The sequence below is a fragment of the Plodia interpunctella genome, chromosome 13, assembly GCF_027563975.2.
Source record: "Plodia interpunctella isolate USDA-ARS_2022_Savannah chromosome 13, ilPloInte3.2, whole genome shotgun sequence".
In the NCBI taxonomy this organism is placed as follows: domain Eukaryota; kingdom Metazoa; phylum Arthropoda; class Insecta; order Lepidoptera; family Pyralidae; genus Plodia; species Plodia interpunctella.
Genome location: NC_071306.1, coordinates 9,920,426 through 9,941,096, shown reverse-complemented (window position 1 = coordinate 9,941,096; position 20,671 = coordinate 9,920,426). Strand labels below are relative to the sequence as shown.

General features: G+C 38.7%; 2 protein-coding genes across 3 annotated transcripts; one reads left to right on the top strand and one right to left on the bottom strand.

The window, feature by feature from the left end:
• Positions 1–2: 2 nt before the first annotated feature.
• SMC1 (Structural maintenance of chromosomes 1) lies at positions 3–16,274 on the bottom strand. 2 transcript variants are annotated; one of them, XM_053754192.2, is made up of 27 exons: positions 16,027–16,272; positions 15,820–15,940; positions 15,519–15,618; positions 14,572–14,720; positions 13,764–13,932; positions 13,407–13,511; positions 13,188–13,295; positions 12,614–12,862; positions 11,855–12,013; positions 11,313–11,420; positions 10,508–10,669; positions 9,669–9,797; positions 9,085–9,167; positions 8,559–8,733; positions 8,170–8,292; positions 7,365–7,496; positions 6,695–6,760; positions 6,396–6,529; positions 5,577–5,688; positions 4,685–4,876; positions 3,970–4,092; positions 3,034–3,285; positions 2,418–2,522; positions 1,863–1,937; positions 1,149–1,327; positions 709–886; positions 3–193 (listed from the first exon to the last, which is right to left on the bottom strand). In XM_053754192.2, exons 1-27 carry the CDS (start codon positions 16,136–16,138, stop codon positions 134–136), a joined length of 3,660 nt encoding a protein of 1,219 aa, XP_053610167.1. In that variant the 5' UTR covers positions 16,139–16,272; the 3' UTR covers positions 3–133. The 2 variants fall into 2 exon arrangements, 1 of the variants encoding a protein (XP_053610167.1); XR_008405226.2 differs by lacking the exons at positions 3–193; positions 709–886 and having other exon boundaries at positions 1,189–1,327; positions 1,863–1,935; positions 2,415–2,522; positions 16,027–16,274.
• A 780-nt stretch (positions 16,275–17,054) lies between these two features.
• LOC128675081 (uncharacterized protein) lies at positions 17,055–20,169 on the top strand. Its single transcript, XM_053754224.2, has 4 exons — positions 17,055–17,332; positions 17,416–17,626; positions 17,753–17,883; positions 18,659–20,169. The coding sequence occupies exons 1-4, from the start codon at positions 17,199–17,201 to the stop codon at positions 18,735–18,737; spliced, it is 555 nt and encodes a 184-aa protein (XP_053610199.1). The 5' UTR covers positions 17,055–17,198; the 3' UTR covers positions 18,738–20,169.
• The last annotated feature ends 502 nt before the right edge of the window (positions 20,170–20,671 follow it).

Here is a 20,671-nt window from a genome sequence, read left to right as displayed (position 1 = left end):
CGTTATCCTTAAAAATAAGTGTAATGACGTCATAAACTTAATAGTAAGGGAATCAAAACATGCGGCGAAGGGCCGATGCGTTAGTAAAAATGTCATATAAAATTATTCCAAGTCACGATAATAATAATTTACACTAGTCGTTATAATTCTCGAGGCTGAGCGTGATGACGTCACTCACGAGGCAATCCGCCGGCTGCAACAAATAAAATGTATCGCTTTAACATGTTCGATGCTATTTCAAAAAGATTACTACCTATCATACTGTAAAACTAAAATTTTGCTGTTTCGACATACATTGCAAACCATGCGTTACACGTACATGATACGCGTCCGCTACTATACTCATGCATTCGCGTCGGAATCTGTTCGCCTTCGGCGACAGTCAGCGACGGCAGCGTAAATCACCAGCAACCACGCAAGACTAGATCCCATAAATAAGATGGCGCCACGGTCGACTTCAGTAGAAACAAAAAAGTCTAGAACGCGCAGTCGAAGCGCATAAGCGGAGACGGAGAAAACTATTGACTTCGTCACATTTTCTTTTGCATAGAAAAAGAAATGCGTTTGAGAAATACACGAGACATTTTTATAACGCCCAATCTCCTGCTTTCATACAAAGCCGATGGGCCGGGAAGTTGCTTAACTGCCTGCCAATACTAGTCTGTAAGATGGATGGACAGATGACACGAGCAGACGTCAGCCACATACCTCGGAGCAGATCCCGATGAGCGCGTCCGCGCAGCCGTAGAACTCCTCCTTGAGCGAGATGACGATGGTCTGCAGCGAGCCCTTCTTGCTGCGGATGTAGGAGGCCACCTTGCCGATGTTGGTGTTGTCCAGCGCCGCGTCGATCTCGTCCAGCAGGAAGAAGGGCGCCGGCTGGTAGCTGCAATGTGATAAGTTTTTTTTTTTACAAAAATATCATTTTGGTTTTGTTGTACGTGTCACACATGCTTTTCACCTAATAATGAGACGAAAAATTTTAAGATTCGAGTGGGAATAGAACGCATTACAAAACGTCTTTTATGCCATAAACTTTCATTGTCGTTCGAAAGATCACGTATGATCACGCATGACCAAAACCTTATCTTAAGAATCGCTTTGGAACAATCAGTATATACCTCATCAATCTACTTGTCCAAGCGTACCTGTGAATGGCGAACAACAACGCCAGGGCGGCGACAGTCTTCTCCCCGCCGGAGAGGTTGGACATGGGCTGGAACCTCTTGCCCGGGGCCACGCAGTTGTAGTTGATGCCGTCGAGATAGGGCTCCTCCGGGTTCTCGGGGCCCAGGAACGCCTGCGCCGACTGGTTCATCGCTAGCGCCTGTAAATACGCTAAATATACTTAAACACTCGTCATTATCATCACCTCAGTTTTTCTGTACTTAGTTTTACTGCTGAAAATAGACATCTCCTGAATAAGCTGCAACTTTGATGATGTCAACTGGCCATCTCGCTGTAATACTACTATTCCGTCTCACTAAAAACCACTCGCTAAACACATTACTGGAACAAAATGAAAATATACTGACAATTGTCATGACTAATTGATGACATGACAAATAGAAGGATAATGTGTTTACGAACCGGAGATCCTTTTTATTGTTAAAAACATTAATTATTAAATGTTATTATTATTTTAAATGTTATATATACTTATTTTAAATGTTATTTTGGCTAAGTAATATCTATGAATTACCTAGTCTTTGTAAAGACATGGCTGCGGTCCGCCTCTATCATGTGATGGCGTAAAAAATATTTAATCGTTCTCTCAATGAAAACAGGTGTGTTGTATATAGTGCAACAAATATACATATCTAATTTAAAATAAATAAAAATGAAAGCATAAACAACCGCACCTTGTAAATAGCGTCGATCTCATTCGCCACGTGGTCGAAACAATCGATGAATTTATCGTGACGCTCCTTTTTTACCTGAAACATATCACTATATTTAGTTTTCAATTTTGTCATTTAGATATATTATTTTAATGCTTAAAAAATTTCAGCATACTTACATATGTTTCAAGTTTAAAAAATATCTTTTGTTATTATCGTGTGTTTACAATAATAATTTCAATCTTTCTGTCATTTGACATCGATAGAACGAGACAAAACATAGTTTAGATTAAAGTTACTTTAATCTAATTATATTTTAGGATGTGCTATTTATACTAAGATATATTCTGTCCGTGTATCAAATTTCATTGAACATTAACATTTCACAAAATATTTTCACATTTATAATATTACTAGATGTTGCCCGGGGCTTCGCTCCCGTGGGAATTTTAAGATAAAATCTATAGCACTCCTGGACAATGTAACTTTCTAATGGTGAAATATTTTTTGAAATCGGTTCGGTAGTTTCAAATACAACAATAGTATAGTATAGTATAGTTATGATGAGTACCGTACCCTCTCGAAGGCGAGCTTGGCGCGATGCGCGCGCTTGCGCGCAGCCACGAAGGCCTCGTTGGTGGCGCTCACCTTCTCCCGCACTTCGTTCAGCTTCTGCATCGCCTGCGTCCGACACACACCTCTATACTATGCGTCCTGTCTTTCCTTTCACTCTTACAATCAATCAATCAATCAAAATGAGTTTTAGAAATATAAGACGCTCATCGTGTGTTCGGTTTTGTAACCGTATACTTTGGGTCACACAAATATCACGTATATATTGTACGGGGTAAACGAACTGTGAGTGTTGAACTTGGAAAAATTACGAAGTACTCTATCACGCGCTATCTAGCTAAAAATTACATTGTTTAGCTAGATAGCGCGTATGCGCGTGGTTTCTGTACTAGAAACGGACCACTCTATATACATCTGGTTGTCGTACGAGATAACGGAGGTACAAAAAACTTGTTCAACCTCGCCAGCTGATAGAAAATATATAGAGTAACTACTTTTAATTAGATGGGCGTCTGCTTGTTTAAAAATCGCAATTAAACCTTCAAAATAGTCATCACAGGAAAAAAGGCGCACCTATTTTTTATTTTCAAAATTTTATTATTTACATGACGGCACTTACTCTCATATTGGGCGCTTGAATCTTATCGACGGTGGCTTGCAGCGTGTTGATGGCCTTCTGCAGCTTGTCGGCCTTGCGCTTGATCTCGTCGTGGTCGTCCAGGTCCCGGAGGCTGTCGGCCAGCGCGGAGTAGTCCACGGCCACGCGCGCCGCGCGCGCTGCCAGCGCTGAGGAGGACAGCGAGGCGGACGCTGACTCCGACTCCTCCTCGCCCAGGGAGCCCGACAGCAGCGGGATGTTGATGTCGTCGATCTGTCGCATAAATACATAAATATATAGGTACTCATCACGCAGATTAGCAGTTAGCCCCAAAATAAGATCGAAACTTGTACAAACATCCAAGAACCAGGTCAATCTGAAAGACATTATTTTCCATGTTGACCTGATCAGGAATCGAATCCAGATTCAGTGTAGCAGTCCGGCGTGATGACGTGACTCTTGCAACAACCATAAACAGTCTGCCATCACTCATCGATCCATTATAAGTTCATACACGTTTAAATTGGGTTTGCAATAAAGTTACAAAGAGTTTTAACACAAAAAAAATGAGATCATAAGGCAATGAAACCGGAAAGTATCGGTGAGTCCCGGTGAGAATGCTATTGGAGCGACCGGACGACGACAGCGAATCAGTCTACGTGTCTCCGCAGACATTGCAGAGAGACGCGGCCGCCCCATCACGTGTTATATTGTATACATAGGCCGATATATATCCACTGTGTGAAGTCGAGCCACAGGTTACACGTGTACATTGTACAATCACTGACATTACATTAATATTAAGCGAAAATGTAAGATACACGTCCTTAAAGAAGGCTATGGTGGAGTTAGTTGCGCCGCTTCTTTGAAACAGTTTTATGTAAATTTTTGACGTCAATAAGTGACGTACGATATCATCGTAATTTGAATAAAGAATGTTGAATTGGAATCACTCACCTTGCACTGGCGCAGGATGTTGTGTCGCTCGCTGCGCTTGCTCTCGATCTTGGCCTCGATACTGGATATCTGCTTCTGCACCGATTGGATGTCCTTCTGGACGCTGGCCAGCTCTTTGCGCGCCTACAACATTTACAACAATTAATAAATCAACCACTAACAAGACGTGTCAGAGCGCCTTTTGACCATACAGTTTAGATGTTTTTCTAGGCGATCCTATGTTACAAGGACCCGGAATCACACCCGTATATATCCGACAAAGAGAAACAGTACTCGAAAGAAGCCCTGGGTCGCCACAACAACAGCCAGCCGTCCTCCATTCCCTGGAAGGCTATCTTTATTAATCAACAAAAACATGTAATTATACATTCCACATTGTTTTGCTAAACAATGGTTCAAATTAAAATCAAATATTCTTTATTTTCTCTACAATCTTAACATGGTATAATCTAGATATATGTTACATTGTACACAGATTGCAATAAAACAAGATTGTGAGAGACTGGTGCCTGAACTAAGCAGCGGCTGGAGTGAGACTAAAGTACAATTACTAAAGACAACATGAGAAAGGAGATCTTATATAATATATATTGCTTGTACGAAGGTTAGAAATTAATTTAATAATAGACATATGATTATTCGAGCACATTTACACAGCTAGGTGATTATAGCATCTCGAGCCTAGCGCACACGTATCAGTGTGTTACTACCTTACCTTATTGACGTCCTCCTCGCCGTGGTCCAGCCTGCCCTTGGCGGCGGCGCGGTCGGCCTTGAGAGAGTCGCCGCGGCGGAGGTCGCGGTCGATGTCGACGCGCAGCTTGGCCTCAGCTTGCCGCGCCGCCTCCAGCTCGTCCTCCACATCCTGCACCGTGCGCTCCCAACGCGTCACGTTCTTCTGCGTGTCCTGCGTGCGTGCCACGTCACTTTATCATTTAGATGTCGTATAAAAGAGAAATATCCATTTGACTGTATACCAACAGATACCACGTCCAATTTCGTTTACTCTCTATAATTAATTACAGTTAAACTGAGATCCAGCAATCCAAACTAGTCCGATCGCGAACTAGTCTATTTGTCTATCTAGTCTTCATGAGATTTTGTCATAAAGCTTCAAACCCCTAATTTATGCATGCATACATGCTTTAACAAAAAACATAGTTTTCTGTGATATCTCGACAAATGTAGTGTCCCGACAGACACTACAACTTGTGCGTGTGCACGTCACATTGTCACGCATTTGATGTGAAAATCTTTTAAATTCCTGTATACTTTTTATACAGAGATTCCCACGGGAGCGACGCCCCAATAAATAGCTAATTAAAAGTAAGAATATGTTGTGTACATTTCACAATAAACAAATGTTATTTCTGTATGATGATAAAAATTTATATTAAAAAAATAGTAAGCCCTTCTGGCATGATAGGGACCAACACTGAATGAGTTCCTTCGGCATTTCTTCTCAGCAGTGGTCGCTTCAAAATGCTGCTAGTTTGTAACTTTGGTAAATATCATTTAATTTAGAATATGACGTGAAAAAGTGCCTGTGAAGGCCTAATTTCTGAATAAATGATTTGATATAGTATATACGTGTGGTGCCTGCTAACCTTGGAGCGCTCGAACTCGAGGTTGGAGGCGATGCGGTCGATCTGCGCCTCGAACTCCATGCGGCGCTTGGCGCGCTCCTGCTGCGCGCGCAGCTCGCGCTCCTCGTATTGTCTGACACACATTCAGTATTTTACCTATCACATTTTTGACACAGTCCCGTCAGAAAGATCTTATTGCATTCAACGCGTGACGCGTCCGCGCGGTTAACCGTTGTGGAATCTCGTTGTCATGACTGGCGCGACAATGGGGTCGAATTTTATTCAAGATATTTGAAGTGACTTTTACGACTACCTACCGACATGTCGGGGAAAGTATAATAAACACTAATGAACTGAACTGTTGTTTTGTGTGCATGTGTCGAGAGAGTACGGTCTGTCAAGAAAGTGAAGAAAAGTAATGACTGCGTTTTGTGAAAGCGTCATTATGTAAAACTTGTTGACGAAACGGTACTTCTTGAAAAATCAGTTTTCTCTTAATTGACAAATGTAATAGAAGCGGTGGTGGTGTAATGATTAAGACGCCCGCCTGTGGATCGAAAGGTACCAGGTTCGAATACTACTCGTGCCACATGAGTTTGTATACCAATCGGACTCATGTATAATAGTTTTCATCGACCACCACTTGCTTCCGGTGAAGGAAGGAAGGAAAACATCGTAAGGAACACATGCACACTGGTTGATTCTTATTAACTTGTGTGTGAACTGGAGAAGGCAATGGCAAACCACTCTATTAATAATGCCAAGAAAGTTGTTGTGTATGTTTCATTCCACGTAACAACCACGACCCCAGCCATGAGGAATACCAGTATACCCGCTCACCGGATGTTGGCGACGCCGATGTCCCGACAGAAGCCGCGGAACACAACATCCTCCACATTGTTCATGTTCTCCTTCACCTCCTGGATGCGCGCGTCGCGCAGCCGGATCGTGCGCTCGATCTCTTCGATTTGAGGCTGCGCAAGCGTCACTCATTGTCACTATCGGCTTCGCTCGGGTAAAACCATAATAAAAACGTTGGCTATCTCTGTGCCGAATTTCATCAAAATCGGTAGAGTTCAATTATCAATATTAGTAAGATTAAGATGGATATAGAGACGTCGTAAGGGTAGAGTACTCACCCCGAACATGTCCATTTTGCGCTCCAGCTCCGCAAGTTCCGCGTCCAGTGCCTTTATTTGCTTCAACTGAAATTATTACAAATGAGATTCATACAGTTGTTTCACGGCTTTGCTAAAGGCGAAACAGCCACCAGCGACACACAATGCAGTCAGGGTTGTCACAAAGCAAAAAAGAAGAAACTCTTTTAACAACTCTGTATCACCATGTTCTATGGAATAAACGATCTATCTATCTATAACACGAAATAATGTATTCTTTCATTTTGTTTTCCAAAAGTTACAACACTTGATTTCGTAACTCCCAACGTATCATATGGAGCGTTGGGAGTGAGGCCGTTTTGCTGTAAAAACGTGACAGACCGACATACAAAATAAAGTAATGTTTCTCATTTACAATATAAAGTACTAGCTTCGCTCCCGTCAGGATTTCGGGATAAAAGTGCCCTATGTGTAATTATGTGTAACTATGTGTAATATTCTACTCGTGTACCAAATTTCGTAACAATCCGTCCAGTAGATTTTGCGTGAAAGTTTAACAAATATACATCCTCGCAAACGTTCGTGTTTATAATATTTAGTAGGATGTATGGATGGATTTGAATGCTTTTCGTTTATATAAAAGTTGACAATGAAGTGAGAATCAAGTAGAGTAACAGAGTGGAGCGCCGACCGTGGAGTCCCGGTCGGAGACGGCGTACTTGAGCCGCGACTCCAGGCCGCGGATCTGCGAGTCCACGGTCGTCAGCTCCGACTCCTTGCGCGACTTCTTCATGGACTCGCGCAGCTCTTCTGTCAGTTTCTCCTGTGGAACAAACAAATGTCATCTGTCAATACAATACTCTAACATGTCAAAGTCACTTCTTTTTTCAGAAAAGCAGATTTCAAATAGTTTTTTTTTAGTTCGATTTTTGACACACTTTTTGAGTCCACTGAGGGATGTCCATGTACTAGAAACTATTTGTTACTCGCAGACTAATTCTCATCAAAATCCATACTTATAATATATAAATTTATTAGGATTCGTCCTTATATATTTCCTTGTTGTCCTTATATAGTCCTTATATATATATATATATATATATATATATATATATATATATATATATATATATATATATATATATATATATATATATATATATATATATATATATATATATATATATATATATATATATATATATATATATATATATATATATATATATATATATATATATATATATATATATATATATATATATATATATATATTTAGAAACTATCTGTTACACGCAGACTAATTCTCATTAAAATCGGTTCAGCGATTTAACTGTGAATATGTGACAGATTTTCGCATTTACAATATAAAAGTATGGATTCTTTATTTATGGTCAGATTTGTTCTTTGGTTACACAAGTTATTATTTATTTTATTCCAGTTTCGTAAATCTGCAATTAAAACTGCAATTTTATAGAGAATCTAGAGTTTGTGACCTTCTTGGCCTTGAGTTGAGACAGATGCTTCTCGTCCCAGCGCTTGGCCTTGCGCGCGAGGTCCAGCGACCCGCCCGAGATGATGCCCGACTTCTGGTAGAATGTGCCGTCCAGCGCCAGCGCCTGGGAACACAGTGACTAAATTTAATATTATTCATTATTGACAGCCTTCTTTCCCATTGGCATAGGTCTTTTTCAATTCATTAAACCCACTCCGACTTTCATGCCACACATTGTACGCATTCGCATGAAAACTTCAACGGCGCGTTCTAGACTTGACAATTCAACCATGATACGAACGTAACGCCATCCGTCCGTAGAGTTGCAAACCATCTGTGCGGCTTGTGTTATTGTAATTGCGCTAGCCAGGTGTTCCAGCAGATGCTCACGTCGTAGCGGCTGTTCTTGGTGCGGTCGAGGTCGTAGGCGACGCGCGAGGCGTCCTCCGGCGTCTCGCAGACCAGCGCGTTGTTGGTGACGAACAGCACCGCGCGGTGGATGGCGGCGGGCTCGAAGCGGAGAACGTCGAAGAGGAGCTTCACGTTTTTCGGCTCACGGATGTCCCTGGGAAATTGAGAAATAAATTACACTTATGACTGACCCTCATTTCATAGGCAAAGATTCAGTTTCAGGCGTCCGTGAGTGATGTGGCTTGAGTCGAGCTTACGCCTCCACTCCGTCGGTGTCGAAGCTGATAGACAACAACATCCCATAACTGACAGCCAGTAGTAAAACTTTGACCAAATCAATATGGATCGTTGCACAAAAGTAGAGAAACGAACCCCAGTCTACGACTCTCAATGGCTGAGGAACATATAAAGGAATCAAGGCGAAGAAAATGATCACAATGGTTTGCGAAGTAATTTTAACCCTCGACTACCTTTGAAACTAGCGTAAATTAAGCACAATACATACCTGAGCCGCTCCCTCAGTGGTTTGGCCTGGATGTAGTCCAGGGGTAGGAACGTCTCAGGTTCCAACATGCGCTCTTTCAGCACCTAACATCAGAAGGAAATTCACATTATTACGTAGAACAATTGTACAGCGTAGAAAATGTTGCGGAGTTCGTTTTCTATTCATATACATATCTTCCCTCATAGATACCTACTGTGTGAGACGGCTTGAGATTATAGCACACTTCTACCGGTGTACCGTTATAAGTTTGTTATGATCTTGACGGCAACAACAGCATTCGCGAAGAAGGTACGTAAACGTAAAACAGGCGTCAAAATCGCAACAGAATCTTCAAAATTTAAAGATTTAAAACTAGGCTAAGCCCTCTCTCTCTCGCATCTAATTCGCAGTATTCCGCATTCCTTTTTTTTTCTTTTTCTTCTCCATTTCGCACGGCGTTTGGCATCATTAGGAGTATATCCATTGGCACGTATATCGTCCTCCTTGATTAGCCCAGCCCTATGCCAAGTTTGTAGATTTTGTAACTTTGAGCAGCGCTAGAAAAGCACAAACACAGAAAAGCAGTGAAAAAATAGTGACTAGACCTGTATACAGCGGCGGGCAGTCTTCTCCGTGTCGACGACGATGGCCTCCATGTACTTGCCCAGCACCTTCGTGATGGCCACGTTGTACCGCTTGTGCGTCGGCTGGCACATGTTGATCATGCGGTCGTACTGACACAAGGAAATACACGAGTTTTTATGTTAAGGCTTCTATAGAAGGCTGGCAGCGTGAAGGTGGAATTTGTATGTTAGCCATTAAAATATATTTATTAAATATGTTTTTAGATATGTTTCTCCAAATTTTTAGATATTTGTTTATTTAAAGTCGTGGCACGTTCTACCGCGCCGCTCGCACACGGCAGAATGACGTCGTATAGTGTAGATGATATTTTTTTCTATAACATTTTTGTTCTTTTTATATGAATGTATACTAAAACAATTGTTTACTTTCACATAAAAAAACATTTTTTTTTTATCTATCGCGGATTTGGCATACATTGCTGGGCTTACATTGCTTTATAAATAAAAGCTCTCATACAAACTATGCAATATTCGTGCATTCGCGTCGGCACCAGTGCGAGTCGGCGATAGTGTGTAGTATAAAATATTTTCGTTGTTCTACGTGGATCCGTCGGCGTATGTCAACATGACAGAGGACAACGCAGCGCAACTGAGCAATGGGACATGGCTCTTACTCTCTTTCATGATAAAGGGCGTGATAAGATTCATTCAGCTTCGACGTTGCACGTCTGATTCTAATCTGCCCCTGGTTCTAACTATAATATTCGTGAAAAGATTAATTCGGAGTGGACGTTGCTCGTCTCGTCCTCGTGACCGCTTTCCATCAGGTGGGCTGCAGAAGCAATGATTGTATAGCTCACCACGCCAGGTATATCGCGCTTGAAGCTCTCGACGATCTCCTGCTTCTTGCGGCGACGCGCCTCCTCGTGCTTGTCGACGCGCGCGTCGCCAAGCTGGGACGCCACCTCCTCCAGCTGCGCCTGCAGCTCGGCCGCGCGTCCGCGGCACTCGCCCACGTCTGCCTACACATCAAGTTTCTTGTTATAACAACTTTACGTGGGTGCATACTTTATTATATTACTGGGAAAAAAATATATAAGAACTATCGGCAGGGGGCTTACCATCATCTCTTAACGCGATCCACATTGCGACCTAAACTGAACTGCATCGCAAATTCGTACCATCGACTTAATTTTTTGTATTAATGCGATTCATTTTAGGTGCCTAAATTGAACTGAGTTTCATCTGAATCGTTCTGTAAAAGTTGATGCCTGCAGGTCCCGGCTTCGCTCGAGTAAAAACAAGATCCATACTAATCTATAAAGAGGTAGGCGTTTGTGAGTTTGTATGTTTGAGGCGAAAATATCGAACCGATTTCAAAAATTATTTCACCATTAGAAAGCTAATTTTAAAAATTAATGCAAGATTGATATAGGTTATATTTTATCTCAAAATTCCCACGGGAGCGAAGCCCCGGGCAACATCTAGTGTTTAATGACTTCATGTTTGCTCCAAATCAGGTTAGATTGAAGTCAAACACACTCAAATAGAGTAGATGTCCAATTTTGTTTTCACAATTTTACATTAATAGATACACCGGTGAACACCTTCATATTATCAACCTATACAACCCTATTTATTAATTTAAAAAATGTTGAAATTTACCTGCAGCTCAGCCCGCAACCTCCTCTGTTCCTCGAGCGCTTGTTCTGAGCTCTTGATGTGCTCATTCAGCTTCTCCACTCGCTTCATGGCCTCGTTCCTTTCGTGGCCCTGCAACGTAATACTTTCGCGTTTCATAAGTATATATATGTATATATATATATATATATATATATATATATATATATATATATATATATATATATATATATATATATATATATATATATATATATTATAAAGAGGTAAGCGTGTGAGTTTGTATGTTTGAGACGGGGTAATCTCCGAAACTAGAGAACCGATTTCAAAAAATCTTTCACTATTAGAAAGGTACATTATCAATTCAATTCAATTCGTTTATTTCGTGAACACAGGTTACATAATAAGTATAATACATTGGATTTAGAAAGATAAGAACATAAATACGAAAAAACGCGAGTTTTATATGATCAATTAATAAAGTGAGGTATTCATCAGAGTATGTCTTCTGTCGTGGTCGTTGAGTGTCGTGTGTGGCGTGTGTGGTGTGTGTGGTGTGTGTATACCTTCTGACGGTGCTTGTTCTCGAGCTCAGCCTTGCGTCGCAGCTCGTTGTCGAGGCGGTCCTGGTCGGCCTTCTGTTCGCGGTTGACGGAGTCCAGCTCCTGCAGGTAGCGCGCCGCCTGTCGCGACGCCTCCATCTTCAGCTCCTCGTACTCTCGGATCTGTACACAAACACAGACCATAAAACTTAGCTTATTGTATTTTTAATCCCCGACGGAAAAAGAGAGGCGTTATAAGTTTTACCGCTAAGTGTGTCTATCTGTCTGTGTACGTGGCACCGTAGCTCATCAACGGGTGAACCGATTTGGATACGGATTTTTTAAATTTTATAGCTATTTTTTATGCAATGGTTCTTAGATATGTTTGATCAAAATCGGTTTAGTCATTGAAAGGTTGGAGTGAAATAAATATCAAAAGTCAGGGGTTTTAAATTTATCTAACAAATTAACTTGTGTAAAGAGGAGATCAATGGCGCTGTGGTTAGCACGTTCGACCTGTGCTAGCACAGAGCAAGTCACTCTCACACTGATCGATCATTAGATGCGTCACCAAAAGTTTATTAGCTCGTGCTCCTCCGTGCTTCTGAAGGCACGTTAAGTCCTTGGTTCCGGTTGTATTTGCACTCGTTAAAACCCGCCAATCATCAAACGGGCGCGCGTGGTGAACCATGGCCTGTACTCCTTTGCCCCAACAGTGGAGACGTTGAAAATGCTGTAATATATATGTTGTTATGTATGTTGTATAATAATCACAAAACTGACCTGTGCCTCCTCAAGATGCACATCGGCCCTGCCCGTGTGGCCGGTGCCCACCGAGGCCTCCCACTCGGCCTTCTGCTCCTCGACCAGCTTGAGCTCGTCCTCCAGCTTCTTGATGTCGGCCTGGTGCGCCTCGTGCGCCTTCCGCGCCTGCTCCAGCGTCTTCACGGCGCTCTCCAGCTTCTTCTGGGAGTGGGTCACTCGTTCTTTTGCTTTGATGAAGGTGGGACGCTTTTTCGATATCTCCGCTTCCTTGTAGTATAGATAGGCACTCGATCATAATCGTCTTTTTTTTAATACTTTTTAACTATATACTTTATGAAATTTGTTATACTGATAAGAGAAAAAGAATGTAAGAAATACCTAGTTTATGTCGTACTGAAAAATACACATTGTTTTCATGTAACAGAGTCACGTTCCATCTCATTATATTCATGTCGAGCTTTTTCACTCTTAATCAGTTTTTTTAAGTTTATACCTGTGTGAGTTGTACAGAAGATGATTTTAAAAATATATTTATACGATATTTTTCAATACAATGAAACCAATTCCTGTTGGTATGGAATTGTTCACTCACCACTTCACGAATCTCCTGCTCGATCTTAGCCAGCTCCCGCTGGATCGTTCCTGATTCTTTCTTCTTCTCTTTCAGAGCGTCGTCTGCTTTCTGCCGCTTCTTCTCCACCTACAAAATTTAATTGTAAAAGCTAGTTGAGAAGAAATAAAGTTATTCTTTATATGTTTATTATGATAGCCAGCATGAGATAATTTTATGGCATACTGAGATGTAGATTACCTTGGCCAGTTCAGACTGCTTGTGATGTTGGTCCTCCTCCAGGTTCTGGATCTCCTTCTCATTGTGGTAGAGGTGGAACAGCTGTAGTTCGACCTTTTGTTCCACCTGAGAACAAATAATGGATGTTTGATATAGCATTCGTGAAGTGAGTTAGATTTTTAAAGATGTACAATTACTATGAGTTGTCTAGGGAAGTCCAAAAATCACAAAAAAAAAAATTTTGTTATATCTTGTGAAACACTTCAGATAAAAAAGTAATTTTCTCACTGATGATTCTATACTTGTGGGGTGCATCAAAGAGACATCATATCAAAATTTAGCCCGGTTGGGTTACTGCGATGACACAACGGCACTGACCAGCTCCTCCTTGAGGCGGGTGTACTTCTCGGCCTCGTCCTTCTCGAACTTGGCCTCCTTGCGCTCGGCGGCCACCCCCTTCTTCTTCTGGTACGAGAACTGAGCCTCCTCGTCTGCCCTGTTCACCTCCGCGCGGCACGCTTCGTACTGCTCCTTCAGGACTCCAGATCTATTATGGTTTAACTCCATTATTCATAAGAAAGTTAAAGCATACTTTAGGCTAAAGTATAATTTGTCTTTTTTAAATGGATTTGTTATACATGTCACACACGCTTTTTAACTTATTTTTGAAAATAATGTGTGCTCTTGACCACTGAGCTATCGAGACAATAACATATACAGACACTAAAAACAATAAAAATGGTATTACATGTGCATACAAGCATAATGCTAAAATAATTAGTGTGCTGCAGCAAGGCAAAAAGGCCATAATTCAGTGAACTTCCTGCACATTAGTACAAAAATACTGATTTTCAGTCATTGCCGTCAATGTAGGTGCGAGCGCTAAGTTATAAAAAAAAAAATAATATTGTGTACTTAGATGTTTTAAGAAATATCACAAGAAAAACAAATAAAGGGAAATATTAAGACAGTTTGCAAATCAGAAGACGAACAAAAGCAAGCATTCATCTCTCAAAGGGAAATCCACTACAGGGAACTTTAGGAATACCAATTTTTTGTTTCTCCAATAGCTTTCTAAAATGTTTATTAAATGTTTTGGATAGATAATGTTGCTTTGTTGTCGAGGTGCTTTTCACTTTGATTGCCAGGAAATTGATAACATATAATTACAATGTGCCTTCCTCACCCACTAATCTCTTCGAACAAAGCAGTCCTCTCCTTAGGGTTCTTCATGGCGATGCTCTCGACAGCTCCTTGGAATACGAGGAAATTCTTCGCCTTGACATTGATACCCAATTTCTCAAGCTCTGCGAGGTAGTTGCTCACTGATACGGACTGTGAAACAATTATAATTAAGACAAAAATGTATATCATTTAAAATTTTGTAATAATACAAAATTTTAAGACATTTTAGCCAAACTTATCAATATTTTTTAAAAATAAATAAATAAATAAATAAATATAAAATAAATATATTAGGACAAATCACACAGATTGAGCTAGCCCCAAAGTAAGTTCGAGACTTGTGTTATGGGATACTAACTCAACGATACTATATTTTATAAATAGATACATATATAAATAAACATCCAAGACCCGGGCCAATCAGAAAAAGATCATTTTCCATCATGACCCGACCGGGGATCGAACCCGGGACCTCTCGGTTCAGTGGCAAGAACTTTACTACTGCGCCACCGAGGTCGTCAAAAATGTTTCTTATTAGAGTTCCATGCTTAAAAAGATAGACAGAAAAGCTTATAGGATCACTTTGTTGTGCCCTTCTGTCAAGACCCATTTTGTCAGGATTACTCATCTCTGCATGTTGGAGTTGACAGGTGTCAATGTGTTATAACTACAAAGTATGTAAGCACAGCACTACTTTATACAGTCCTGTGCCAGTATCATCCAATGCTTTCACCGGAAAACGATGGATGGGACTGTTACAGAACCATAAAAAGTGGCACGAAAAAAGGGATTCAAGGCCTTTACCAGCAGTGGATTGATGAGGGCTGAAAATGATGATGATAAGGTAAGCATTTGATAAGAAAGAACTTAGTCTAGTAAGTATTCAAGTTGTATGCACCATAGTTCCCATTGTAGCTAGTAAATAATATGATTCGTATCATGGGTTACCTGTCCATCTATCTTGTGATCCGAAGATTGGCCGATGACAGACCTTTGGAATTGCTTCTCTGTCATGTCTTCTAATATAAATGTGGCTGTCACTGATGCACTGTGATAAAAATACATAATATTACAGCTTGCCTTGCCAAAGTTATCTCTATCTCATCTAGATTTCTCAGATTTTTCCTCATCCGTTAAGTTTTGAAGCCCGGGTCACACTTTAGTAACATAGTAATCAAACTATTAACATGCATATTATTACGTATTTGATAAAGATAAGCCAAGCAGGTATGGTCAAAAATTAAAATACCTTCGGGATACAGGTTTATTTATTGACGCTCCATGAATCAAATCACTGAGGCGTTTCACTCGGAGCAGTGAGGTTTTCTCACCCATCACAAAACTTACAGCATCCATGAAATTAGATTTTCCTGAAAACAATATAATAAGTTACTTAAAGGTTTAAACTGAATTATAATGAATTGTGACATTACAGCAATAAAATTACACTGAATACCTGAACCATTGGGGCCTACGACGGCGGTGAAAGACTTCAGAGGCCCTATTCGGTGATGACCCCTATAGGACTTGAAGTTTTCCATATCTATATATTTTAGAAACGCAGGCATCTTTACAGCTAAAAAAATAAGTTTGTAAATGTAGAAACTTCACAATTTATTTCACAAATATTTTAATAGCGCCAAACATTGTTACAACAACACAACACAAACGATAACTTTTGCTTGACTTTTGCGTATAACCCCTGTCATGTCAGTCAAGTCAAGCTAATATCAAAATCTTTGGTTGCGTTCAGTTCAGCTTGCGTTCAGTCAGTCATTGATTTTTTTTTTATTCAAGCCAAGCCAACCTTCATTGTAATGTTTTAGCAGGGAGTAAAAATTACTGTAGGTACATTTATCCCGCCCGAGTACAGGCACTGTATGTTAGGTACCTATACAAAAGCTTTGCTGCCTGTCGATTAAAACTTTTATTTTAGAGTACTTTATTAATCCTTTCATTATATAAGCATTCGTTTGTGAAAATTTACGACAATGTAGTATATTCGGGTGCCAAAATATTGGGAAAAATCGTGGTCTAAAATTGAAGTCTTAAAAGTGTACTCAAATGCGACAAAGAGCTGCTAAACGTGAAGCCAAAAATATAGACGGTTTTTTGTGTTTATATTTTTGATTTGAATAGTTTTTGGGTGAAAGTGGTTAATTGATTATGTTGAAGAAGTGGTGGTTAAAAATAATATACATATCCCAATCCCACAAATAGTACAATATGATATCAGTGATGTTCAAAAATTTTAATAAAGGTATTGTGTTTTACAATGGACTTCAATAATTTAGCAAATTCGTCTTGTATTAACACTTTATGCTACTTTCTACTTTCCTAAATTAAAGTAAAGTTCTACACGTCAAGCAAGCCGATGCAAGACTGCAAAGAGGTAAAGTAATATATCTGCTGTATGCCTTCGTTTTTTGCGCAAGACGAAAAAAAAAATTGATGTCAATAGAGATGCAATAATGTGTCTGATGGGTAAAATAACAATTTTAGTAAATATCGAATTGTTGTTTTGTTCAATTTTGTTGTCACTGTTGTACCTAATATTTAATTCTATGTTTGTTGTTATTTGTGTCTTTGGACTGAGATTTTGCTTTAAACTAAGCTATTTCTAAAATAATGAGTGGCGATCGAAGTCCAGGCAGTCCGTTGGATCTGAACGACACAGAACAAGCAGTACTAATGGATCCCATCGATTTCGAGCGCAACAGATATCCATATTGTATAGTTTGGACTCCAATTCCTGTTTTATCGTATGAATAACCAAATATTAGTTTTATACTATGTACTATGTATTGCAACCCTTTTGTTTAAATCTACTTTATCAAACTTTTAGATGGATATTCCCATTTTTGGGTCATATGGGTATTTGCATGTCAAATGGTGTGATTCGAGACTTCGCGGGCCCTTACTTCGTTTCGGAAGACTTGATGGCCTTTGGAAACCCTACAAAATATGTGCAACTGAGTCCACAGAAAGCCAATAACGGACAAGCTGGTTGGGATGCTGCAGTAACTCAAGCTTCTGAGATTTATAGAAAGAGAATGGTAATTTTTTAACATTGCTAGAAATGTTATTAAAACTTGTTATTATTTTATAATTAAAATTGATATGTTATTGTCAGATAGATAACAACAAATAGTATTAAAAACACGTTTGTACTTATTTTTCAGCATATCATATTTTATGACAACTGCCACTCTCATGTAGCAACAGCTCTCAACATCATGAGCTATGGTGGCAGCAAAAACTGGAACATGGTCAAACTGGTCTTTTATATGATACCATACTCCAAATATGTCAGGTAAATTTATTTATATAAATTATTAATATCCCTCAATAATCTATACATTGCATAAATAATTATTTTGTAGCCAACATCTGGGCTGTAGGTGATGTGTTTATCACTTTTGTAAATGTAACACATTTTATGATAATAAATATAATTGACTGATTGCATGTGTGTCTTGAAGTATGAGATTGGTTCTATCTAATTTGTTTTTAAAACTGTTTGTCAAACATCATCAGCTTTTTTAATGTCCACATTGCTGGAACACTGGCTATACTTACAATTGGATAATGTGATTTTGAAGAATATAAATTTGAATTTATAGATTGCAGCAGTTTGGTGTAGTATAATGATGAAATACACTTGTATTAAGCAGCTTGTCATATTTCATATTCATTTATTTGCCAACTAAGTATAAAATGGTGGTTTTAAAATTATTACATAGTTACTTATAACTTAGTTACCTTCTACAGGTATTGCAAATATTGCCATCCAAAGCATGACATCACAGCCATTATTGCAGATTGTCACACAAATCCAAGCTGTGTGAGTGTGTAATCCAGCAATGCTTATACTCTTTTTTAAGTTGAATCTATACTAATATTATAAATGTGAAAGTGATTGTCTTTCTTTCTTATCAAATTGGAGCATTGGATTGAGGCGACTTTTCATGTGGACATGAGACTACCTTTTCCTGCCAATTATTGTTTCAAATTTATGTAATTAAGGGAAAACCTTTGCCCATTTGCATTGGGACACTCATAGGATTATTGTTATTTTTTTGTTTCAGCTTTAGTGCTTTCCTCAAAACTTGGCTGCCGTTTTTCATCATAATAGCATTAATATGCGGGTTAGCAGCAATCATATAATGACCCTGTTAACTAACTGTAATGGTACATTTTGTTTTCTGAAAGTATTTTGTGTATGGATTGAAAGAGTTTGTGAAGCTGGGCTTGTTAATATAGTTTTGGACTCAATGGTATTAGAATTGTAGTTAGCAATTCACACAATGCACAAACACTTAGTTTGACTCACAATGGTCTGTGTCTTGAAACAGCAACATATCAATTTCAATTCTAAATACACTTTCTGCCAAACTGAGTTGGGCACTAAAAGGGAAAGTGCTCCTAGTACAACCTGTTTTAAATAATTACATCTTTTTTGAATTCTTACTTGCCTTGCCTCTCCCCTCAACTAAGGGAAGGTTGAACTCGACATATTTTGTCCATGTTACTACTAAGTACGTATTTAGACACCAGAGGAAGCTGAGAAGCTAACAAGAAGGAAGGACAACAAATCATTGCTCACATACAAAGCTCACAAAATGTTTTGATGCAACAATGGCTGAAAGAATTTGATGTTTCACAGTTGCGTGGTTGGAGGTCTAGCCTTAAATAGTAAGGCCCTGAATATAGCACATCTGAATAATAATATTCAATTCAGATAGATAGGATATATGTGAAGGATCATTGGTGCCATTTTCGAAGATATTTGTTTGTCTGAAGGTCTCCATTTTTTATATACTATGTAAGTAAATAAGGTTCATTTTTAATTGTATGAATCCCAGCCATTTTCGAAGATATTTGTTGGTCTGAAGGTATCCGTTTTTTATATACTATGTAAGTAAATAAGGTTCATTTTTAATTGTGTGAATCCCTGTTGTACACACGTAAGCAGTAGTTTAAGGACACAATATCCAGTATCCACAGTTGTTTATAATAATGTTACTGTCTTTTTTCAGATGTCCTTTCTGTTCAGTTAAAATAGGCGCTTAGTTAAGTTGGGCCGCCTGGTAAATCTAAATTGATAAGTGTCTATTACAAATTCAATAAATATCCATGCAGAGTAACCTATCAATCCTGTCATGCGATTGACTGCACATACATATACATATAACAAATATTATCAAAACTTTTAAAATTTTGTAAGTGTTTATTGTCATGGAATGATTGGATGAATTCAAAATGCGAAGGGGTGATTTGTCCTATTTAAATAAAAAATATATAGTTATTGTACTATATATTATATATAAATTACTACACAAATAGTTGATGTACATTTTGGTTTTAAGTTTATTTTACCAATTTTCTTTTTAATAATAAAAACAAAATAAATTAATAAAAGATTCGGAAATTTTATTGAAAATTAGACTGAATTTTTTTGTATAATAACTTTTTTTTTCACTTTTACACAAGTGACAAGAGTCAAGAAGGATGTGTTATATTATTATGGTCTGTGTATGTTACCCAAAAATACCTGGAATAATAATAAATAAAGTTTAGAAAAATAAAAAGAAGCTTATTTCTATGTTTTCCATTTTATTTACATCATTAATTCTGGAATAGTATACATACATTTTCTTTATTTTAAATTTACTTATTTTATATAATGTACATATTATTTTAGTCATGAAAATTCATCTATGCATTTTTCCTGTTCAGACTGACCTTCCCAACTTTTTATTTAAAAAATAATTTAGAAAATTAATATGAAAATAAGGCCAATACATCCATGTTTCATTGTTATTGTAACATTTCAATCATACATAATTTGGACAAGGATAAGACAAATAAATGCTGCATTGTGGAATTTGAAAATGAATTAACACTAGATTAAAGTTAATCTTCCATATTCTGTTACTCTATTCTAAAGTCAGCCTGAACACATGCTCGAGACATTTGTGATAAATTAGCTTATTTTTATTAACAGCATTTTTCTAATTATCACCAAACCATCATGTATATATCTCTAAATGTAATGTAAATTTTAACACACTCTAAGATGACACCTCTTGAAGCACACT

Coding starts and splice junctions, on each gene's coding strand:
- SMC1 (XM_053754192.2), bottom strand. CDS start 16,138: ATGCCTGCGTTTCTAAAATATATAGATATGGAAAACTTCAAGTCCTAT. Junction 15,619..15,819: donor AATAAACCTGTATCCCGAAG/GTATTTTAATTT, acceptor TTTTTATCACAG/TGCATCAGTGACAGCCACAT. Junction 4,877..5,576: donor TCGAGTTCGAGCGCTCCAAG/GTTAGCAGGCAC, acceptor GCACGCACGCAG/GACACGCAGAAGAACGTGAC.
- LOC128675081 (XM_053754224.2), top strand. CDS start 17,199: ATGAGTGGCGATCGAAGTCCAGGCAGTCCGTTGGATCTGAACGACACA. Junction 17,333..17,415: donor ACTCCAATTCCTGTTTTATC/GTATGAATAACC, acceptor TCAAACTTTTAG/ATGGATATTCCCATTTTTGG. Junction 17,627..17,752: donor AGATTTATAGAAAGAGAATG/GTAATTTTTTAA, acceptor CTTATTTTTCAG/CATATCATATTTTATGACAA.